General features: G+C 31.6%; 1 protein-coding gene across 2 annotated transcripts; it reads right to left on the bottom strand.

The window, feature by feature from the left end:
• Positions 1-290: 290 nt before the first annotated feature.
• LOC129882697 (uncharacterized) lies at positions 291-10474 on the bottom strand. 2 transcript variants are annotated; one of them, XM_055957109.1, is made up of 9 exons: positions 10066-10474; positions 7417-7629; positions 7116-7307; positions 6837-7037; positions 6592-6672; positions 4796-4934; positions 812-898; positions 626-720; positions 291-492 (listed from the first exon to the last, which is right to left on the bottom strand). In XM_055957109.1, exons 1-8 carry the CDS (start codon positions 10168-10170, stop codon positions 641-643), a joined length of 1098 nt encoding a protein of 365 aa, XP_055813084.1. In that variant the 5' UTR covers positions 10171-10474; the 3' UTR covers positions 291-492; positions 626-640. The 2 variants fall into 2 exon arrangements, with proteins under 2 accessions (XP_055813084.1, XP_055813083.1); XM_055957108.1 differs by having other exon boundaries at positions 291-720.
• Between the last annotated feature and the right edge of the window lie 13721 nt (positions 10475-24195).

The following is a 24195-nucleotide window of genomic DNA, read 5'->3' as shown; positions in this document are numbered from 1 at the left end:
TAAGTATATAGGGAGATGATTGAACATTTCATACAATAGTAGACAAAGTCAACGTTAAAAAATAAATGAAAAGTTGGGAGATGACTAAAAGTGCACGAACATTGCAAACATGGAACTATCAGTTGCAAACATGAAGGACTATTATTGCTTCATGTGAAAATACAAAATGACTTTGAGCCTTCAACTCAAAAATAAGGGAATTTTTGGGGCTTTTAACATGCACCAATTTTGTCGTAACAACGTGAAGCTTGTATACATTCATTAAATCAATAATTAGTAAAGGCCAAGGAAGTAACGAAATGAATCATTAGATAAAATTTTAAAGAGTATTCTACATGATCACAAATCACAATTACTCTCTCCCCCATAATTTCCTTTTACAAATGACTTGGACATGCTTCATTTTGGTACAGGTAAACATAATTACCTTCCTTCCCTTAATTTTACACCCACAAACAGCTGAAACCTTGAGAGATTTGCACAGCTCCTAATCTACAAAATATGAGCAAGAACCCTAACGCTCTCTACATCAATGAAATCAACTATATCGAATGAACACCAGTTACATTATCAAACATGTAACGGAGTGTACTTGCAAGACAATAGGAATTCATAATGGACTTACAACTCCACAACAAATTCACGCCAGTTCTGGAGGAGACCAATTTCCAGATTTGAAGTCTTTATAGAAGCTGGAGTTACTTGAGACAACCCAAAACACTATAGCAAAAGACAAGAAAATAATCTTACATTAGATGAGAGGGATAGAACTGCATAGAGTGCAAATACATCTAAGGAAATAAATTCATACCAGGAATCCCAGGAACTACACAACTCGGTTCCTTTAGAACATTATAAAGTGTTCTCTTCTCATTAATTTTAACCCATCTAGTAACATCTGTTAAAGAGAATGAGTGAAGAAAAATAAGAACAGAATTAGTCCATAAAACGATAGTGAAGGCTTGAAAAGAGATTAAATGAGGTCATTAACATTGAATCAAGGCAAAAGGGGGAAGAAAGAACCTAGTTATGTGCGAAGAGGTACATTTGAAACAAGTGTAATATCTGTCACTAGATTAAGGTCTTGAATGTAAAAGCTAGTACTGCACAAAAACTCGACTATAATATCTACCTGCTGAAAAGTTTGTCATTGTTTTATCCTAGTTCCTTGGGGTTCATAGGAGGATATAATTCCACCCATAGACATATAAATTCATTAATGGAGAGCAAATCATCATTTTTTTAACAAGAAAGGGTCAAAAATGCCCTTAAACTATGGAAATGAACAAAAATGTTCTTAGTTGATAGTTTGGTCCAAAAATATCAGTCTTCAATAGTTTGGTCTAAAAATGCCCTTATTATTACTTAATGGGTCAAAAATGTCATTTTTCAAATAAATATATTATTTCTTTTCTTTTTAAACACTTTATTTTCCTAATGATTATTTTTTTAATTAGAAAATGTTTATCTTAAGAAATAAAAATATTTTTTATTTTATTAAAAAAAATTATCATTATCTAAATGAAAATTAATGACGGGTTTACTATGAGGGCATAGAATAATTCTGTTAAAAATGTTACTTTTAAGGAACCTTATTCTTGTTTCTTTTCTTTTAAAACCACTTTAAATAATAAATAAGTAGAAAATAATCCTTGTTTTCTTCTTAATCTCAATTTTAACAATTAAAATAGAATAACTCCATATACCTTTTTAACTCATAATGTAGGTTATCTATACTATATTAAAAGCATGAAACCCCTTAAAATGTTGATTGAACTTTTTACAATTCATTAACATTCCGCTTAAGACAAAATCGTCTATTCACCATTTTTCTCAAAATAAAAATAAAAATAAAAATCAAATAATATCTTTTTTAATAATTTGTTCTATGGAAGTCCTAATACTAATGAACAAGCTTTTAAAATCACAATTAGTCGTCAATATTCTTATAAACCCAAATAACCTACTTAAAAAAATTATAAATTAAGATAACAATGCTAACCAACACTCCAAAACCAAAAAGGATCCGTCGGAGTTAGTTTTTCAATCTTTTCAGTTTTTTTCACCGATTATTTCTTCTTTTTTTGGGAAAAGTTCTCACTTATTATTTCAAAATTCTTTTCTAAGTCATGACTTCAACAAAACTAATCTAAAATGGAATGTTGAATAAAATAATTAATTTTACATGCATATACTTTTGGAATCTACCCACTTTTATATAGTTTTACTTAAGCATCATAGTTAATCTATAAGGGCAGCCCGGTGCACTAAAGCTCCCGCTATGCGCGGGGTCCGGGGAAGGGCCTGACCACAAGGGTCTATTGTACGCAGCCTTACCTTGCATTTCTGCCAGAGGCTGTTTCCAAGGCTTGAACCCGTGACCTCCTGGTCACATGACAGCAACTTTACCAGTTACTCCAAGGCTCCCCTTCATCATAGTTAATCTATACTATATTAAAAACATAAGATCCTTAGAAATATTGATTGAATATTTTTCCCTTCATTCAAGAATTCTAAAATAAACAAAATAGTCATTTCTCTCAAATTATTATTTAATAATTTCAATAGGTTAATATAGTTTAATTTTTCATCCATATTAACGTAACTTAATTTTCCTTCCATATTTTAAGTGCAAAATCCTGGTAAAATTCGTGGAAATTTTCCTTATAAATGTGTCCTACTCACTTTGGGATAGAAGTTCTATTAAGTGTAGAAGTTCAATTTGAAAGTCATGGCTTAAATGTTTAGAAATCCTATTAGGGGTAGAATTTCAATTCAAAAATCATAAAACGTTTAAGAATGAAATCATCAGTCTGCAAATCTTGACATCATATATACTTCGAGAAGGTTGAAATATGAGATCGTAGACTTTTGCAATCTTTTGTCCATTATATTTTTGTTAAATTATGTATTTCTATTCATAATGATAAGTCCCGAAGATAACAGGTTGTTGAGGACATTCAAAGATAGCATTGTGGTAAATTTTCTTTTGCCAATTGTTAAATTGTGCTATATTTTACTTTTGATTCTTATTGTATGTATTTTGGATAAAATTTTGTACTTTGATTGTGTTGTAAGATTTACCTGTGTAAATTTGTAGATAACGAATTAAAGTAATATTTTTTACAATCACCTGTTGTGAAGACTATTTGGCTAAATTTTATTTTAAAAAAATTCAATTCGAAAATCATAAGACGTCAAAAATGAAACTACCAATCTGCAATTCTTGTACCATATATAAATCAATAAGATTTGAAATATGTGATTATAGGCCTGAAGATAATAGGTTGTTGAGGACATTCAAAGATAGCACTGTGGTAAATTTTCTCTTGCCAATTGTTAAATTGTGCTACATTTTACTTTTGATTCTTATTGTATGTATTTTGGATAAAATTTTGTACTTTGATTGTGTTGTAAGATTTACATGTGTAAATTCATAGATAACGAATTAAAGTAATATTTTTTACAATCACCTATTGTGAGGACTAATTGGCTAAATTCTATTAAAAAAATTTCAATTCGAAAATCATAAGACGTCAAGAATGAAACTACCAATGTGCAATTCTGGTACCATATATAATTCAATAAGATTTGAAATGTGTGATTATAGAGAAAAAAGAGAAAACTTATTTTAATAAGATCATATATAATTATTATTTAATTATTTTAAAAGAGAAAAGAATCGGTAAATTTTATTTTTTAGAATTAGTGTTGTAAAACCTACGTTGTGTCCTAAAATATATGGTTAAAACTTAAAAGAGTCCTATGAGTAAGTACAAAATAGAGTCAGACTCTATGTGAATGTGTCATATCTGTGTATTTTTAATTATTTTTTAAACTTTTACAATTACCTTAATTGGTCTCAATCAAATCAAACTGTAAATTCAATCCCTCATCCATTACCGGATCGTCCTACACCTCACATGACTCAGATTTTATCCAAGTCTTGGCATAGACTCAAAATTTCTCAAGTCACAACCCAACGTTTTCTGGCCCAGATTCCTTCCACATTGGCTTATCCGTAACGACGAATACAGGTCGTTACAGAAAATAATTAAATTTAATGATATGAGTTAAACATGTAATAATTTATGCATTTTATATATAATTTTTATTGATTAACGTAATACCCACGTGCAAAGCACGTACACTAAACTAGTATATATAAAATCATAGTAATTTCATCATTAATTTTCATTTAGATAACGATTAAAAGTTTCTAATAAAATAGAAAATATTTTTTTTTCTTAATCTTTTCCAAATCGAAGTAGGATAAACATTTTTTAATTCAAAAATATTATCTTAGGAAAAGAATATGTTTAAAAAGAAAATAAATCATATATTTATTTGAAAAGGGGCATTTTTGACCCATTAAGTAACAATAAGGACATTTTTGGACCAAACTATCAACTGAGCATTTTTGTTCATATCACATAGTTTAAAGGCGTTTTTGACCCTTCTCCGTTTTTTTTAAACAAAAGTTGCAAACCCATGTTGAAGAAAAAGCGAGACAATTGTGATGGTTTGAGAAAATCTATTTTCATTATACTCAAACATAAATGTGATGAAGAGTAAATATTTTGAAGAAAAGAGAAAGGTTGAACCGAACCATGGAATCCCTTCTATAAGACCACCTAAGACAAGCACACATTATAATTTTACTGTTATTTGAATTAGTACAGTGGATCTCTTGTTTCTGACACTAGGCAGCAAATCTGCTAGAGATTGCAATAATCTTGAAAGAGAAGCTTCCTCAATTTTTCATCTGTTGAAATATAGAGATGGGGGAGTGTACCTTGTGAAATAATACCCTTGGTTGAACTCTGAGCAGAACCACTCCCCTCATTACCAAAGTCTTCCACATGAGAAGCAGCTGTTCCTTCCAGCAGATACCGAAGAATATCCCACTTGGATAAAGAGACACCAACACAAGCCTGCTCAATCACAAGTTCAGAACAGAGAAGCATATTACAGCCACATGAACTGGTGGCACTAAAACAGGAAAGCATTAAGAGTTTATTAACTAGAATCTAACACTTGATCCCTGATACACACACTATGGGAAATCCCTCTAATCAACTACAAGAATTTCCAACAAAATTACATATTTGGCATCAAGAATTCGAGTCAAACAGATAACACAAAAATATTGGATTATTGTTGGCCTCACCAGTCTACTACACGACCTCAAGTAAGTAGAGTTAAGAGGATCGAAAGATGTATCCATAGGGACCTTATTAACCATCAAAAACCACCTTAACAATTTACAGCTAATCAGACAATCTAACCTAAGGGTAGAACAAAAGAATGAAGGATGAAATATTAAATCTAGAACCCAATTTTTACCCCAATAATTCAAGCAGATTATATGCACATTCAGAAACTGCACAGTTGCTATCATTTGGACTACAAAGTCGGTAGAAAATGGGAATATTATGTATTACTCCCAGGAGACTATCATGAAGTCAGTAAAGTCCCCGTTGGCCAGCATCCACAAAAAAGCAAGCCCAGAAGTAAAAAAATGAACAGCAACCCAACATGACAGCTTTGTGATATGCAATATTTCTTATAAATCATGTGAACATAAAGGTATGAAAATGATCTCTCATAGAATATTTTACCTTTAGATGGAGAATGGAAGACTACTTAACAATGGACAACAGCGTAAACAAAACAAATCCTGGTTTCTCTATCTTGTGGGCGCACAAATGGAATGAATAAGCAGTTTGTATAGTATTTGCTTCTCCTGATGGGTGGTCGAGTAACAAAAATGTTGTATTTTCTGGTACATCCTTATGGATTGGATTAGTCTTTTTGGTGGGTATCCTTAATTCTCTCATATATTGAACCTATTTGTCCAGATGCAAAACCAAAATGACCCCCCCCCCCTCCCAAAACTATTTTTTCTCGGTTGTGAGACACATTAAATTTCACACTACCCTGATGAAATATTTCAAGTCCTAAAGAGGCTAGTGCTTCAGCCTCCTATACAGCGCTACTACAAATCTACATTTCCTTCATTCTCAATTAAATGTGGATGCTATATGCCCAATTTGATAAAAGAATTTTTCACAAGGCTTGCCATTCCCTTGTGAGGTACAATAGATCAAAAAATTCTAGGGGGATGCACCTCTTATATTGACGCAAAGTAATGTATTCTAATTTAGGGTGTTCTTTGTCTTTTTAGTGGAGATCTACTCCAATGCCTACGTCTAATTTGACAATCAGATCATACAGAACCAAAAGGCGTTGTACCTACACATATTTATTCAATTGACTTCAAAGTTCAAACATGAAAAAGTTCAACTCTAATCCTATTAATTTTGTCAAGTCAAACCACAAAATTCAATTACCAACAATGTGAGTGTCTTTTTATTTAGACTTCATTGTACTGAAATTCTTTTTAAGTTGATGTGCCAGATTTTGAACACACAGCAGTATGTTGGCCATCTATGTAGTAGAACACCATGTTCAATGGAGCCCAATAGATGCTCGCATTTGGGTTATGCAATTGGATGATTCTCCGAAATACATGAAAAATGGAAAACGTAAAAAAATTGTTGCAACAATAGATGATGTAACATTAAATACCTCATAATACAGCTCGACAGCACCACGAGTGTAAGCATTTTCTTTGTCCCATGGCAGATGTGGACAACCTTCTGAAAACATGTGTGGAAGCTAAAGATGAACAAAATCCTTCAAGATAATGGAAAAACAATAATTTTCTTTAGTTACATAAGAAAGATTAGTCAAGCTGGTGTTAACGCAGAGGGAACCACATTTGGTTTAACAATTTGTGTTTGTCGTTTTTGTATATATATAACAAAGGATATCATATCAAGATGAGCTGAAAACATGTCAGTCTCACAGAACTCCTCTATGAAGTCGCTGGACATGACCTCTGGATATAGAAGAAGAACGGGCCAATGAAGAATATTATTCTTGTCCAATGTTGGCTTTTTTAGTCCAGTGAGTTCTTGATACATGGGCTTCCCAATCTTTAATCCTCTAGTCTCAAATGCAGAAACAAGGGCCTGTATAGTTTACATTAAGTGGTGAGAAGCTACCAGAATGAACAATTGTTATATCCAGATAAAAATATAGTAGTAGACCTTAGCAGAAGATACTGCTTCAGACACTTCAGCATCACGTCGTTCCTTTTGTGTTTTCTTTATATCAATTTGCTTAGCAAGGTTCTTCAGTTCTTCATTAGATGACGAGTGCTGAAGACCTTTTTCACAGAGCCCTTTTGCTTCAGCCAACAGATTCAGCGAAAATGATGCTTTCGCTGCTCTATAAAGAGCCTATGAATAAAGTACAAATTGATGTCACATACTCCAAGAACATGCAGCACTCGCAGGAAACTATGGCCCATAATACAACACATGTAATGCATAGTAATAAAAAGCATACCTTAACATTACTTGGATTTAATTTGGTTGCATCTTCTGCATCCTGGAGTGCACGTCTATAATTCCCCAAGAGAAGATTGACATGAGCTCTATTTGAATAGAGAATTGACTGCTCTGCATCACTTAAAGCATTCTGATTTATTGCCCTTGTATAGCAATAAATAGCATCCGAGTAATGCTTCTTGCCCATCTTGACATATTTATTACCTTTTTCCTGCCATGTATGAAGGACAGCCAACTTTTCAGTTTCTCATTATAATTTGGGCAACAAAGGTGCTGTACCACTATAATCAAGGAAAGCATATCGATAGGAAAGGTGGACAGAAGCACAAAGGGTGATCTTAGCAGCAGACATCCAAAGGACAGAAAAAACAGTTGTCATGAAGTGCATATAACTGTCCAAGGAAAATATTGCTCATAACATTTCTACCATACTAAGTCCAATATGGATTAGAGAAAGTCAAAGAACTAGTATTCACTTCCAGATTGAACAATCAAACATGAAGGTCATAGAAAAACATCATATCTAAATTGAGAAACCCGGAAAAAGGCCACATACAGGAATGTTATGGTTTTTTGTAATTGGATTATTTTTTTTTGGAAAATTATGAGACAGAAGAAAAGAAAAGAAAGGGTAATGGAATGAATGGAATACTCGAGGTGTGCAAAATCTTGTCTGAACATCACCATTAACAACATTAAAAGAAAAAGGGAAATGACTAATGAGAGAAAGCAACTCGAAGGTTCTATTGATACAAGGCAACAAAAAGGTACTCTGCAATCTAAGATTTTTCCTCTGCCCATAGAAAAAAACACAACTTCTATAGTGACTCCATTTGTATCGAGGAACTAATGTGTCCCATGTTCATTAATATCAAATGGTACTGATTCACTTCTTCTGTACTATACTAGACAAAATGGTAAAGCTCTTCTTATTAACTCCTGTCTACTCTTTTCTCTTCTTTTTTTTTGTGTGGGGTTTTCTTCTTGTTTCTCTTAATATAGAAAGATACGAGAAAAGAAGCACTTGAATGCAGCTTCCACAAAAATCAGTATTGTCTTCCTCAAAGCACCGTTGGTTTTCAAACTCATTTAATTCCACTTCTGTGTAAGTTCAGTTGATCTCTAGTAATCATGGAGCGGGAGTGGCCACTGGAATCAGAGGAGGATTTAGAATTTGAACTCTATGGATTCAATTTTTAAAGTTCTTAGTGTTGAACCTATTATATTTTTAAAATTATGGGTTTAGACCTTACTATTTATTTCAATTTTACTGAATAATTACACATAAATCTATACTCCACATCAGAAGTATTGGCTCCGATGAACCCGATATTATAAGTCTGCATGCATCCGCCTCTGACGGGGATTATCCTACCAAACTGCCGATGTCTCAGGGTGTCAATGTCGATGTTCGGCGAAATTTTTTCAACGTGATCCTTTTCAGTGTTTAGTAAGGTATAAATATAGGTCCATATGATAATCATAGTTCATACAAAGTGGAGGACTCTTTTTGGAGATATTGGTTTAACATAAGAGTTGATAACAATATATAAATGTTGGTTCAAACAAGGGAGTAAGGTAGGATTATTTGTAACAAAAAATGACTTTCTGATGGAAAATATTTCCAACATTTTAATGTAATCAACTTATCATACACTAGAATTTTCCATCATTACTGCATTAACACTCCCAAGTATCTCTCTCTGAACAACCCCATGAAGTTTGCCTCAATTCTGCTTTTTTTGATAAGTAAAAGGATGGTTGGAAAGCTTGCCTCAACTCTGCTTCCCAGACAAATCTTTCATGACTACAGATTTTAGTACCAAGTTTATGAATTCAAAGCTCAAAGTGAACAGACTTTTTGTATGGGGTAAAAATCCGTGTTTCGCAAACAGACGAACCAGACTACGACGGATGGCTGAATCAGAACCGGAGAGATGTTAGTCCTTCTTGCCTCAGCTCCAGAAAATCCTGGAATCGCAGTCCCTGGTATGATTTGGATCAATGTTGCCTCGGTACAACAAAAGCCACTCTGTAACTGGGAAACCCGCGGGATCTCTCCCTGGAGAAGAATCACTTTCCAACTAGAGCACGCCATCAGGCAGACTAGCAGTCAGCCTCAAGTCCAGTGTCGGCCTGCCCCCAATCAGCCCCAGCATCAGAGTTCAGCCAGGTGCTACTAAGTAGCCTTTTTAGAACTAGCCTGTAGTCTTTTCACACTATGGCTTAAGCCTGTAATTTTGGCCCTCTCAGAAGTGAGTGAGGGGAGGGAGTAACATCTACGAAAACATCACAAGAGGACTCTCCACCTTTTATTTTTCCTTGTCTTTAAGCAGTTTACATTCTTGTTCTCGATTTCTACTTTGTTGGTTTATCCCAAAGGTATGTAACTTGATCACCTTAATTCACTACCCATTAATCTCTATCTTTTTACAAATTCTACTGTTGTCTAGAATGAGAATTTTTCCGGAAAACAACTTTCTATACCTTATTTCTTGAAAAGGTACTATGGAACGCATTGAATTTGGACTTCAGGCAGTAATAGGAACAAAGTAACAAACCAATGTGATACAAGTTGTTCTTTATAGGACTGCATGAACAGAACACAAATGAACTAGAGTTGTCAAAGTAGAGTAAGAAGTATAACCTTAAGTTCAAAAGAGGTAGACTCTTTGAGAGCGGAGATAGCATCAAGGTCAGCCAATTCTTTCTCTGTTTTTGGTTCTGAACCTGCCTCCATCCATAACGCCATTGTTATTGCAGCCAAAGCGTTTGGTTGCCGGAACTTCTATGTGCTCGGAGAAGAAACGGAGACGCAGAGTTCAAACACCGGTGAGACTTCAGGCTCCGGCAGGGACAATCGGGTCGAACTTTCTCGAAAACTTTGTTAATAAATGGGCTCCTGGCGATGCTTACGCAGGCCGTGTCGAAGGTTTTTTTACCTTGTGTGACAAAATTAGCAGAAAATTAGGGTGTCCGAAAACGTCGAGGACGTCGTAAATGGCATCCAATGAATAATATTTTTACTGTAGCTTACCCGTTTTATTACTTTAGATGATCGTTTTATCAATAATCTTGCCTATAAAAAGGCAATGTATCTTCAATATGAAATACACAGGTAAAAAAATTACTATTCTACTTTCTCGTTCTATTATTTCTATCTCCTTCTCTTCCTTTATTATACTTTCTTTTCTTTACTATCTATATATTACTATTATTATTTCATAATATGTTATCAATACAGGGCTCTAATTTTTTTCAGATAAGTTAACTTCTATCTCAGGTATTGAAGAAATTTAATTTTAGTTGTCTTTGTTATTTCTAAATTAATTTTTATCTCAATTTTCATCATGTCAAATTTATCAAAACTTAAGTTTGTGGCACTTGACATTACTGGAAAAAATTATTTGTCATGGATCATTGATGCTGAAATTCACCTTGATGCTAAAGGTCTTGGTGATACTATTAAATAAGAAAATAAAACATCAAGTCAAGATAAAGCAAATGTCATGATTTTTCTCCGTCATCATTTTCATGAAGGATTAAAAATTGAATATTTAGCAGTAAAAGACATTCTTGAATTATGGACTAATTTGAAGGATCAATGTGACTATCTAAAACTTACGGTGTTACCAAAAGCTCAATATGAGTGGATATATCTTCGATTTCAAGATTTTAAGATTGTATCTGAGTATAATTCTGTTATTCACAAAGTAAGTTCCATATTAAAATCATATGAAGAAACTATCACTGATGATGATTTACTTAAGAAAACTTTTTCCACTTTTTTCGCTTCAAATGCGTTGTTACAAAATAATATTTTGTTGATTAAAATCATGAAGCTCGTCCTATTGAGTCTGTTCTATTCCCTGATGCGAATGTTGTAGTAGCATATACTCAGTCTAAATCAAGACAAAATAATTATCGTGGTCGTGATCATGAACGTGGTTGAGGATGTGGGCGAGGAAGAAACAATTATCGTCATCATGATGAAAATAAATATGAGAACAATAAAGTTTCTCAAAATAATTCTTCCAGAGGTAAAATCAATTTTGTCACCGGTATGGTATGAAGGATCATTAGGAACGTGATTGTCGTACGCTCGATCATTTTGTGAGGTTTTATTAAGCCTCTCTAAAAAAAAGGATAATAATGTGGAGGCACACTTGAATTTTTGAAATGATGATAATGAAGCAACTCCTTCAAATAAATATGAAGATATTGAGGCAAATCTTACTTATAAAGATGATGATTTTGAAGACCTCCCCAATATTACCTATTTGGAAGGTGAAGACTTCTATGAGAATATGGACTGAGAACTGATCATCTAACTGGGATAAAAATAAATTTGTTTTCCTATTATGTTTCCTACTATGTTGTCCTTCTTAAATGTTTTCATAAGTCATTATGACTTACTAATTTCTACATTTTTAGTACATTTTCTTAAGATTTTATATTGTTAGTTTTTCACGTTCTTATATTGTATCTCTTTTTTTATGAAGAATATGGAAATTTCCCAGTCATTAGTTGGATCCAAAATCAATTATGATAATATGTGTCTTATCGATAGTACCACAACATACACTATTTTAAGAGATAAGAAATATTTTTCTTATTTAATTATGTAAGAAGCTAATGTTAATACAATATCTGATAGTACAAGATTAATTGAACGATCCAGAAAAGCTAAAGTTGTACTTATCGGAGGAACAAATTTGATAATTAATGAATCATTATATTGTAGTAAGTCTCAAAGAAACTTATTAAGTTTCAAAGACATTCGTCAAAATGGCTATCATATTAAGACTATAAATGATGAAAAAAATGAATATCTTTATATTACTACAATGAAGTCGGACAAGAAATTTATAATTGAAAAGTTACCCACACTTTCATCTAGCTTATACTTCACAAGTATTAGCATGGTTGAAACACATGTCATAGTAAACAAAAGGTTTACTGGCATGACTAGTTGGACCATTCCGATTCTAATATGATACGCAAAATAATTGAGAGTTCACATAGACACTCTTTGAAGAACCAAAGGATTCTCCAATTTAAAGAATTCTTTTGTGTTGCATGTTCTCAAGATAAATTGATTACTAGACCATCAGTAATCAAAGTGGGAATTGAATTCTCAATATTTCTTAAACGTATACATGGTGATATGTGTGGGCTAATTCACCATCATGTGGACTATTTAAATATTATATAATTTTAATAGATGCATCTACAAGATTGTCACATGTGTGTTTATTATCAACTCATAATATGACATTTGCAAGATTACTTGCTCAAATAATTAAATTAAGAGCACAATTTTCAGATTATGCAATAAAGATAATTCATCTTAATAATGCTGATGAGTTCACATCTCAGGCATTTAATGATTATTGTTTGTTCACTAGGATAACAATTGAGCATCCGGTTGCTCATATTCATACTTAAAATGGTCTGGCAGAATCATTGATTAAACGCCTCCAATTAATTACTAGACCAATGCTTATGAGAACAAAACTTTACATTTCATTATGGGGTCATTCTATTTTGCATGCAACAAGTCTTGTGCGGATCAGATCCACAAGTTATCATAAAGTATCTCCATTACAATTGACTTTTGGTCAGGAGCCAAACATTTCCCATTTTAAAATATTTGAATGTGCGGTATATGTTCCAATTGCTCCACCACAACGTACAAAGGTGGTTCCCCAAAGAAGGTTGAAAATATATGTTGGGTATGAATCTCCTTCTATCATAAAATATTTGGAACATATGACTAGAAATTTATTTATTGAAAGATTTATTGATTGTGATTTTGATGAATCAGTATACCTAGCATTAAGAGGAGAAAATAAGCAGTTGAAAGAGGAAATAGATTGGAATACATTATCACTATCTCATTTAGATCCTCTTACAAATAAATGTGAATTGGAAGTTCAAAAGATAATCATTTGCAAAATATTGCAAATCAACTGCCAGATGCATTCACTAACCTATCAAGAGTTATTAAATCTTATATTCCAGCTGATAATGCTCTAATTCGAATTGATGTCCAGTAGGACAATTAATTAATGTAAATGAGTTTAAACCACGCTTAAAACGTTGTAGACCAATTGGTTTCAAATAAAAATCCTCAAAAAAGAAAAAAAGCAAACAATGAAGATGGTCATAATATGGAAGAACCTGCTCAAGAAGAGCGAGGAGACATAACAATTGATAAAACCTCGAAAGAGGTTGAGAGGCCTAAAAATAATGAAGAAATTTCAATAAATTATATCTCATCAAAAAACAATATGGAATCGAAATAATGTAATTGTCAACAATAGTTTTGCTTATAATGTTGTTATTGAAATAATGCAATAAAATGAGGATCGTGAACCAAAATCTGTCGAGGAATGTAGACAGAGGAATGATTGGCCAAAATAAAAAGATGCAATTCAAGTTGAATTAGCTTCGCTTGAAAAACACAAAGTTTTCGGACCTACAGTACAAACACGTGAAGGTATAAATCCAATGGGGATACAAATGGGTCTTTGTGCGAAAACGAAATGAGAAAAATAAAGTTGTAAGATATAAAACACGATTTGTGGCATAAGAATTTTCGCAAAAACCTGACATTGATTATATGGAAACATATTCTCATGTGGTGGATGCAATCACTTTTAAGTATCTTATAAATCTGGCAGTTCATAAAAAACTTGGCATGCATCTGATGGATGGCATTACAACCTATTTATATAGATCTCTAGAAAATAATATTTTTATGAAAATTTCCAAAGAATTTAAAATGCCTGAAATATATAAAGATTCTCGGAAAATTTGTTCAATAAAACTTTAAAAATCCTTATACAGGTTGAAACAATCAGGGCGAATGTGGTACAATCGTCTTAGCGAATATTTGCTAAAAGAAGAAATTAAAACTGATCCAATTTTTCCTTGTGTCTTTATGAAAATGTCTAGATATGAATTTGTCATAATAGCAATATATTTTGATAATTTGAATATTATCGGACTCTTGAAGAACTTTCAAAGGCAGTAAAATATCTGACAAAGGAATTTGAAATGAAAGACCACGACAAGACAAAATTTTTGTCTTGGTCTACAAATTGAATATTTTTCAAATGGGATATTTGTCCATAAATCAATATGTACTGAAAATTTTTTAAGAAGATTTTACATGGATAAAACATATCCACTAAGCACCCCAATGGTTGTGAGATCTTTTGATATTCATAAAAATCCATTTCAACCTCATGAAAATGATGAAGAGTTTGTTGGTGCTGAAATGTCATATCTTTGTGCAATTTGGTACATTAATGTATCTTGTCAACAATTCTAGATCAAATATAACTTTCTCTGTAAACTTGTTAGCAAGATTTAGTTCTTCTCCAACATGAAGAAACTGAAATGAAATTAAGCATATATTAAGATTCCTCCGAGGGATCAATGATATGGGATTGCTTTACTCAAATGAATCCACATCACAATTGATTGGTTATGCAGATGTAGGATATTTGTCTGATCTCCATAAAGGTCGATCGCAAACATGTTACTTATTTACATGCGGCAGTATAGCTATATCATGGCGTTCAACAAAGCAAACTATAGTTGCCACTTCCTCAAATCATGCAGAGATAATAGACATTCATGAAGCAAGTTGGGAATGTGTTTGGTTAAGATCTATTCAACACATTTAAGATACATGTGGTCTTTCTTTGAAACGAGATGTTCTAACAATATTGTATGAAGATAATGTTGCATGTATAGGTTAATTAAAGGGAGGATACATCAAAGGAGACAGAACAAAACATATTTCACCAAAATTCTTCTTTACTCATGATCTTCAAAAGAAAAGTGAAATATATGGTCAACAAGTTCGTTCAAGTGGTAATTTAGCAGATACGTTCACCAAGACATTGCCAACTTCAACCTTTGAAAAATTGAGATACAAGATTGGAATGCGTCATCTTTGAGATATTAAATGATGTCTTTATCAGGGGGAGTAAAATATGCGCTGCACTCTCTATTTCCTTAACCAAGATTGTATCCCATTGGATTTTCCTGATAAGGTTTTAATGAGGCAACAACCAATGCGTATTACAAATAATTATGTATATATTTTTCTTTTATACATGAACATCCAAGGGGAGTGTTGTAAAACAAGTGGATGTCCATGTGACCTGCTTTCTCTTTCTTTATTTTTTATTTATTTATTGTTTTTTCTTTCTTTTTTTTAAAACTTTTTCTTTTTGGTTTTCTTTTATTTTTCTTCGTTTCTTTACTTCTATTTTTTGTTTTTTTCTCATTGCTTCTAAGTCAAAATTTATTGTGTTTCTCATAAGTTTGATTTAGTGAAAATGATGAAAATTGTTGTTCATGAGATGCAACTTGTTATTTGAAAGTCCTTTGGCTAAGTCTTGCCTTTAATGTAAGAGTTATAGAATCTCTCATAAATCAAGACACAATGTGGTAGTATCAAGTTTTGCCCATAGGGAGTAACTTGTTATTTTAAAGTTCTTGGCTAAGTTTTGCTTCTAAGGCAAGAGAGAAGCAAGAGTTATAGACTATCTCATAAGTTAGACATAGTGAAATAGTGTAAACTATTGCCTATGAAGCATGTGCTATTTTTTTAATCCTGAGCTATGTTTTGCCTCTGAGAAAAAAGTTATTGAGTTTTCCATAAGTTAGACTTAGTAAAAATAGTGTAAAATATTGGCCATGATGCGTAACTTATTCATTGAAGTTCTAATGCTACTTTTCCAAGGTTTGACAAAGATAGGGTGTGCAACCCTAAATCTCAAGGAGGTGCTCCAATTGGCCAAGTTATTCCCGCATGCAAGAAGTGTGGTAGAAACCACAAGGGTGAATGTCTAGCCGAGTTGAGTGTGTGCCACCGATGTGCTAAGATGGGTTATCATGCCAAGGAGTGCGGGGTTAAGGATGCCTATCCTCAAGGAAAAGTTGCTCAAGGTGGCCAAGGGAAACAAAAGGGTGGTCAATGTAATAATAGATTGTATGCTCTCCATGGTAGGCAAAAGCTGAAAGAGGCGCCCGATGTTATTATCGGTATGTTACGGGTATTTCACTATGATGTTTATGCTTTGCTAGATCCGAGTGCAAACTTATCTTTTGTTTTCCCTTATGTGGCCATGAGATTTGATGTTAGTCTAGAGATATTTTTAGAGACTTTCTTCGTTGATATGCCCATAGGTGAGTCAGTTGTGGTAAAAGTATCTATAGAAGTTGTGTGGTTACGGTTTTCCATAAAGTTACCTGATGTGATCTAGTTGATCTTGAGATGAATGATTTTGACATCATCCTTGGGATAGATTGGCTAAATGCATGTTATTCTTCTATTGATTGTAGAACCCGAGTGGTTTAGTTCCAATTCCCAAATGAACTAGTCCTAAAATGGAAGAGTAGCAACTCTATGTTTAAAGGTCGGTTTATTGCATACCTTAAAGCTCGAAAGTTGATTTCCAAGGGTTGTATTTATCATCTTGTGAAGGTTAGGGATGAGAATTCTGAAACCCCTATCTTAGAGTCGACCCCTATAGTAAATGAGTTTTCGAATGTGTTTTCCTAATGATTTACCTATTTTCCCTCCCAAAAGGGAGATTGATTTTGGTATAGACCTTTTTTTGGATACTCAAGCTATTTCTATTCCTCCTTAGCATATGGGTCCGGCGGAGTTAATGGAATTGAAGGATTAATTGAAGGATTTATTGGACAAGGGTTTCATTAGGCCAAGTATCTCTCCATGGGGTTCTCCCCTATTATTTGTTAGATAGAAGAATGATTCACTATGTATGTGCATTGATTACCGGCAATTGAATAAGGTAACCATGAAGAATAAGTATCCACTTTCGAGAATAGATAACTTGTTTGATCAGTTGCAAGGGGCAAGTTACTTCTCTAAAATAAACCTTCATTTCGGCTATCACCAATTGAGGGCGATGGAGTGAGACATTCCCAAAATGGCATTTTAGACAAGGTATGTCCATTATGAGTTTCTAGCCTTATCATTTGTCTTGACCAATGCTCCCGCGACTTTCATGGACTTAATGAATAGAGCATTCAAGCAATACCTGGATATATTTTTGATTGTGTTCATTGATGAAATTTTGGTTTACTCTTTGGATGAGAAGGAGCATGCAAATCACATGGGGATTGTGTTATAAACTCTAAGAGACAAACAATTATTTGCAAAGTTCAACAAATGTGGTGTATCTTCTAATGTTCGTTATACTGCATTTTCCACCCCGCAAGGGCAGTATGAATGTCTAGTCATGCCATTTGGATTAAAAAATGCCCACAGATATTTTAAAGAAAAATGGATAATATCTTTAAAGATTATGACTATATTTGTTTGCGTTGATGATATTTTAGTGCTATCTGATAGTGTCGAAGAACACTTAATACACTTAAATAAATTTACTAACTTATGCTTAGAAAATGGATTAACACTTTCTAAAAAGAAAGCAAGTTTATTAAAAAATGAGAAATATTTTTTAGGATTGATAATTGATGGAAATGACATTAAATTACAAAGCAATATCGTCGAAAGATATCTGTTTTCCCAGATAAATTAGTCTATAAAAAGCAAGTACAAAGCTTTTTAGAAATACTTAACTATGCTTCGGATTATATCCAGAATTTGGCTGAACTAAGAAAGCTATTTCAAGAATTATTAAAAAAGGATAAGAGCTTTGAATTTAATAAAATTTTAATGAAAAAAGTAAAAGATATTAAATCTATTTGTAATAACTTACCAAAATTACAATTACCAGAAGAGAGTGATGATTTAATTTTAGAAACAGATGCTTTGGAACAGTGCTGGAGCAAAGTATTAAAAAAATAGATTATGATCTTAATAAAAATAAGATAGGAGAAAGTCTATGTAGATATTATTCCGGAACCTTTTCAGATACACAAACTAGATATTATATTAATGAAAAAGAATTGTTAGCCATAGTAAAAAGTTGTCAAAAATTATATTACTTCTTACTACCAAAATGATTTACTCTTAGAACTGATAATACTTAAGCAAAGGCTTTTATTCATAATAATCTTTCGTCAAAACCGGAATACAAATGATTTATCAGATGGCAAATGCTTTTGTCTAAATACTCTTTTGATATTGAAATTATTCGAACTGACAAAAATATTGCAGCAGATTTTCTCACCAGAGATGGAAAAAATTAAGGACCATCTTCAAGATATTGATAAAGGATTCAAAGATATTCAAACAACTGTCTCAGATATTATCGAAATTGCTAATTTAGATTGTGAACAACTGATTGCTGACAAATTAATCAGCATATGTGCCAAGATAATGTTCAAAGTTGGATAGTGTAGTGATTCTTATGATATTATTAATAGCTTGATAAAAGCGCAAAAAGATGATAATATCTCTACGACTATGGAGGAAAAAGATAAGTATGAAAAAAATATCTTTTAGACCCCATTACCTCAAAAAGGAATTACTTTGGGATATAAAGAAAAATTCGATAAATTAATTCAAGCCTTTAGTGATCAAGAACAGATAATGAGAGATTTATTTTCTCTCAAAATTACTCCAAATAGGTACATCGATTTTATGGGGATATACCCTCGAATCAATTACTTGCAAGATTGATCCCCTCAAGAAATTAGATACTGATATGATTTTGGAGCGATAAATTCTATTTATTTTACTTCTCCAAATTTTCCAGAAACTAGTAGATTATCGTCATTGGTACAAGACGGAATAAAAGATTGTTATCTCAATAACCCAACAATTACCGGAAAAAATATTTTGGTCCTTAAGTTTATTTCTATCGGACCAGATTTTCACAAAGAAGAAAGATATCCTGCCTACCATTTTATGCAAATTGAAAAGGCTGACGATTTTAATATTATAAATAATTTTCAAGAAAAGATATTTCAAAGATTCACAAACAAAGATGTCCATTATAGACGTGCTATTGGATTAAGAATTGTGTTATAAAATATGGAGCACAGTTGCGAATTTTGCTCTCCAAAAAAGAAAATAATAGAAGATGCCATATCAACGTCTTCCAAATAAAATAGAGACAGGTGGATGGATGGATAGAGAAAGATAAGGAACGAAGAGTTGATAGAAGATGATAAGAAGAAAGAAAAAGATGAAAGCGACTGATATCTAACTTTTTGTCATGATATGAAGATAGAAGAATTGGAAGGCAAGAAGATAAGGAGATGAAAGCAACTGATAGCTAATTTTGTCATTTTGTAATAAGATATGATAATGACTAATAGCTAACATTTTTTTAATTTTGTTTAGGAAGATAAGTATGCGTAGAAGATAAAGATGACATTTTTGTCTTTTGTAGAAAAGTCATATTTCTTAAATATTTAGATATAAAGTCATTGTCAAGTACTATTAGACATATAAATGTAAGTTTGAAGTCCGTCACTTGAAGTCCGTCTCCTTCGTCTATAAAAGAAGACAGTATGTAAACCAGAGGGCATCGAAAAATCATCAGCCTTCTTTTTCTTTGTACAGACATCTTCACTAAGAATAATAACTAAAAAGTTTGTGAGTATTTTCTGAAGCAAAATTTTATTATTTCTGTTATAATTACTTTTCTTTTATAAAAAGAATAGTCTCCCCTTCTATATCAGTCTTACGCCTTAGAGTAGAAAATGAACGAAGGCTGTACTGACTTATACTAAAGGAACGTCAGAGAAGTTACCTATTTTCAGGTTGTGATTGCAATATTTGGTAAAAGTCTCGACGGATACCCGATGTAATTTTGGTCAGAACGGGACAGGTATGGAAGCGTGTTGGACCCTTATCTTTTTATTCAAGTTAAGATATTATGCTGTTATAATATCCTATTTCTCTAGAAAATTATTCTAATTCAAAAATTATGTTAATTTTAGACATAACATATTCCTCCTCATGAGGCTTTATTTTACTTGTTAAACAAGATAATAATGTTATTAGATATAAAAATATACCTACCCGGATACTTGACTTATCGAACCAGCAATTTTCTGGACCCTCTCCCTGTTGGTATCAGAGTCATGATAGATATTAAAGACATAAAGGTAGATATTACTAAAAATATGTCCATGCCCTCATTAGATATTAATATTAGAAAAGAAAATAGTTAAGATAAATTTGATAAAATAACTAACTCTTTAAGATGTGATGAAAAATTTAATGACATAGATATAGAATAGAAAGGCATCCCTCTTTTTCAGATATCAAAATACATAATAATTATCTATGGAAGTTTAGAAAACATTTAAAGGATATCCAAGACGGTAAAGAAAAATACAAAAAATTATTACGTTTACTTTTGAAAGATAACAACGAAAACTTGAAAGATTCTATTACTAGAACAAAACAAATATTAGATGACTATGACACAGTCATAGAAGGACTAACTGATAATATAACACTCATTCAACTTGAAATTAAAATTCATCCTTCTAGCATAGGATAATGAATAGATTACCCTCTTTTACAGAAATAAGATTAGATAACTATCTATATTGGACCTTTCAGAAAAACTTAAAAGTTGCTAAGATAAAAGACGGATCTTACAAAAGATATTTAAAAAGATTAGACCCTGATAAAATTGAACAGGTGAGAAGATTACAAAATATAATATACGCTAATGAAGATGATATAATAGGAGAACGAGATAATATAAAATTGCTTCAAAACTATTATTTCAAAAAGCATCCAGCTAGTTTAGGATAGAATGGAAAATAAATCCAATTATAAATTATTTAATGAAGAAGATCCTCTAAAAATAGAACAAGACTTGTATGAAATACAAAAAACGATAATTTACTTTGGAAATTTAATAGTTAAAAAAAATTCAAACTTTGAAAGATATACTAAATCAAAAAGAAATAAATGTTGATAAAGAACTTATAAATAAAACCTTAGATATCATAGGATCCCATATTTCAAAAATAAAAATACCTGAAGGATACGGAGGAAACAATTTAAAATGGTAAGCTCCGACTCAAAAAATTTTGAACTAGATAATCTTATAATAAATATAAAAGAAACCCAGTTAAAAAATAAAGATGATATGATAAACTTAAAAATGGATACAGTTAAATCAGAAGAAGTAAATTTTAATCCTAATATTACTGAGCTCCCTACTCAGGCTGAAACCAGTCGAACAAGTTTTAATAGACCCACTAGGACTTATGCAGGTATGAATGCTGCATTAAGAACAAAAGATAGTCACACACCAGTAGGATCAATAAAAAGTGAAGCGATTAATCCGTTTGGAATATATCTAGATTTAAATTGCATTAATAATACTAAAGAAGCTAAAAAATAAATGGAAAACTTCTTTAAGGATAGCAGTAACAGTAAACAAAATAGATTATGACACCACTAAACATTTTATAGAACGAAGTCTATTAAATAGTGTGCTAAGATTTTGGCAAAACTTAAATGATGCCACTAGAAATAATATTTTTGGTGCCGATGATAATATTGCTAATTTAATTACAAAAGATACTGAAGCTATAAGATTAGAATTTGCCGAAGAAAGTAATATTTTAAAAGATCCCGCAATGATTAAAAAATATAAAATTGCTTTGTTACGATTACAATTATGTGATATGTGTGAAATAGATAAATATATTTATGTCTTTCAAGTTTATCATTACTATGTTTATAACAGAGTTAAAAATACAGAAATGTACTTATCGATGTTTTTTACTAAGATACTAGACCCTTGAGTAAAAAGTTAATAGATACTTATAATTCCAGAACAACCGATACTTTAGGAAAAAGAATAACTCATTTAAAAGATAATCTTAGTACATGGTGTGCAGATGTCATATTAGCTAAAGCAACAAAAGGATTAAGAAAGAAAGTAAGTCTATGTTGTGATAATCCTAAATTGCCTATAATGATTAGATGTGAAAGTCCCTATTATTACAAAAAGATTAAAAGAAAATATAAGAAAAAAAACTCTTTAAGAAAAAAATATTTTAAAAAGAGAAAGGCTAGTTATTATAAAAAGAAAGGATATATGCGATATCAAAAATCTTTTTACAAAAGGAATAATAAAAAAAATCCAAAGGAATGCAGATGTTACTACTGCAAAGACATAGGACACTATGCCAATAGATGCCCAAAGAAATTTGCTAATAATAAGAAGAAAATCAAAATCGATGAAGATATCGAAGAAATGATAAATTTAGAAGAATTTATACAACTAAATAATTTTGAAGAAGTTGAATCAGACGATACAATATTTATATTAACTGATACGGATTATTATTCTTCGTCAGAAGAAGACAGTCAAAATGAATAATGAAATAGAAACTGATATAATAGAAGAAACGATAGAACAAGTTGGAGAATATAAACAAGATATTTTTATTGATAAAAAAAATTAAAACAAATACAAAAAGAGGTTTTCTTTAACTAACTACTCGGGATTTGACGTAAATATACTCGATAGATTCGAATTAAGAAAAAGATAACATCATTTATTTTACGGATTAAATATCCAAGAAAGAGCGTTAGAAGTTTCGGTTACTTCTAATAAAATAATGATTCCTTTATTATCCAAAAAAGATATTCAATATAAATTATGAAAAATAAAAACAGAAATTCAAAATACTTTAGGAAGGATACATATAGGTGCTATTCAAATAATAATAAAATCCACCTTTAGAGAAGGATTAGATACCCCAATATATTTAGCTATTATAGATAATAGGATAATAAACAGGAAAGAAACCTGCTTAGGAATACTGCGAGGAAATTTACAGTATTGAAAGATTAAATTTAATGTTTATCCTGGAATTTCATACCAACTTCTAGATAAAGACTTTGATAAAACTTTAAGCTTATTACAAGATTTTAAAAGAAAAAATTTCTTTCATAAATACAATAGACCCTATTCGATAACATATGTAATCTCATATGCTATTTCTAATATACATCATTCTGATTGCTTTGTCATAAAAGAAACAATAGATTATCCCCATCTATTTGAGGAAGTCAGTCAGATAAAATACCTAGTATAATACAGATACAAGAAATAGAAGATACACCATTATATTTAGATTTACAATCTAAACCTTTGTACAATCAACAAGATTTCACATCTCGATTATCTTTTGAGGAAACTCGAGTCATAAACCCTGCAGTGATGATAAGAAGAACACAATCAGAAAGAGTTAGACAACCTATCTTAGAAGCAAAAAATTATAAGATAAAAGGAGAATATTTTAATGGTATACAATTTATTCCCATCAACATCCTATTAGATACAGGAGCTAGTGGAAATTATATTTGCCTCAGGCTATGTAACCATCTCCAACAATATAAACTAAAAGATAATCATCTTTATATTGATTTTAATAGAAAAAGACATGAAATAAGAAACATGATAGAAACTATTTTAAAATTCAAAGATAACACTATACCTATAAGACTATTGGTTGAACCAGAAGGAAATAATGATATGTTAGAAATACTGCTAGGAACCACATTTCTAGATTGTGTAAAACCATATGATATACTTGATCATGGTATCAAGATTACTTACGATGATAAGATAATTTTCATATCAAAATGACAAGTCCATATAGTATCTGTATACCAATAGGAATAACTTATAAAGATTACAAAGCAGAATATTTTGCTGCCTATATAGATAATGGATCAGGAATATGTTGTTGTAGACCAGAAGTATTCTCCAAAGAATACCATCAAGAATTATCCATTACTAAGGAAAAAGATATATCTAATAATATCGTA

This window comes from Solanum dulcamara, chromosome 3 (genome assembly GCF_947179165.1).
Source record: "Solanum dulcamara chromosome 3, daSolDulc1.2, whole genome shotgun sequence".
Taxonomy (NCBI): domain Eukaryota; kingdom Viridiplantae; phylum Streptophyta; class Magnoliopsida; order Solanales; family Solanaceae; genus Solanum; species Solanum dulcamara.
The sequence above is the reverse complement of the archived record's forward strand: the minus strand, read 5'-3'. Positions and strand labels throughout refer to the sequence as shown.

Bases quoted from the DNA above. Each gene is read 5' to 3' on its own strand.
- LOC129882697 (XM_055957108.1), bottom strand. From the start codon at position 10,170: ATGGCGTTATGGATGGAGGCAGGTTCAGAACCAAAAACAGAGAAAGAA. The intron at 6,673-6,836 runs ATATCCTTTGTT...TAGCTTCCACAC, and splicing joins TTTCAGCTCATCTTGATATG to ATGTTTTCAGAAGGTTGTCC. The intron at 899-4,795 runs GTACACTCCCCC...TCTCTTTAACAG, and splicing joins CAAGGGTATTATTTCACAAG to ATGTTACTAGATGGGTTAAA.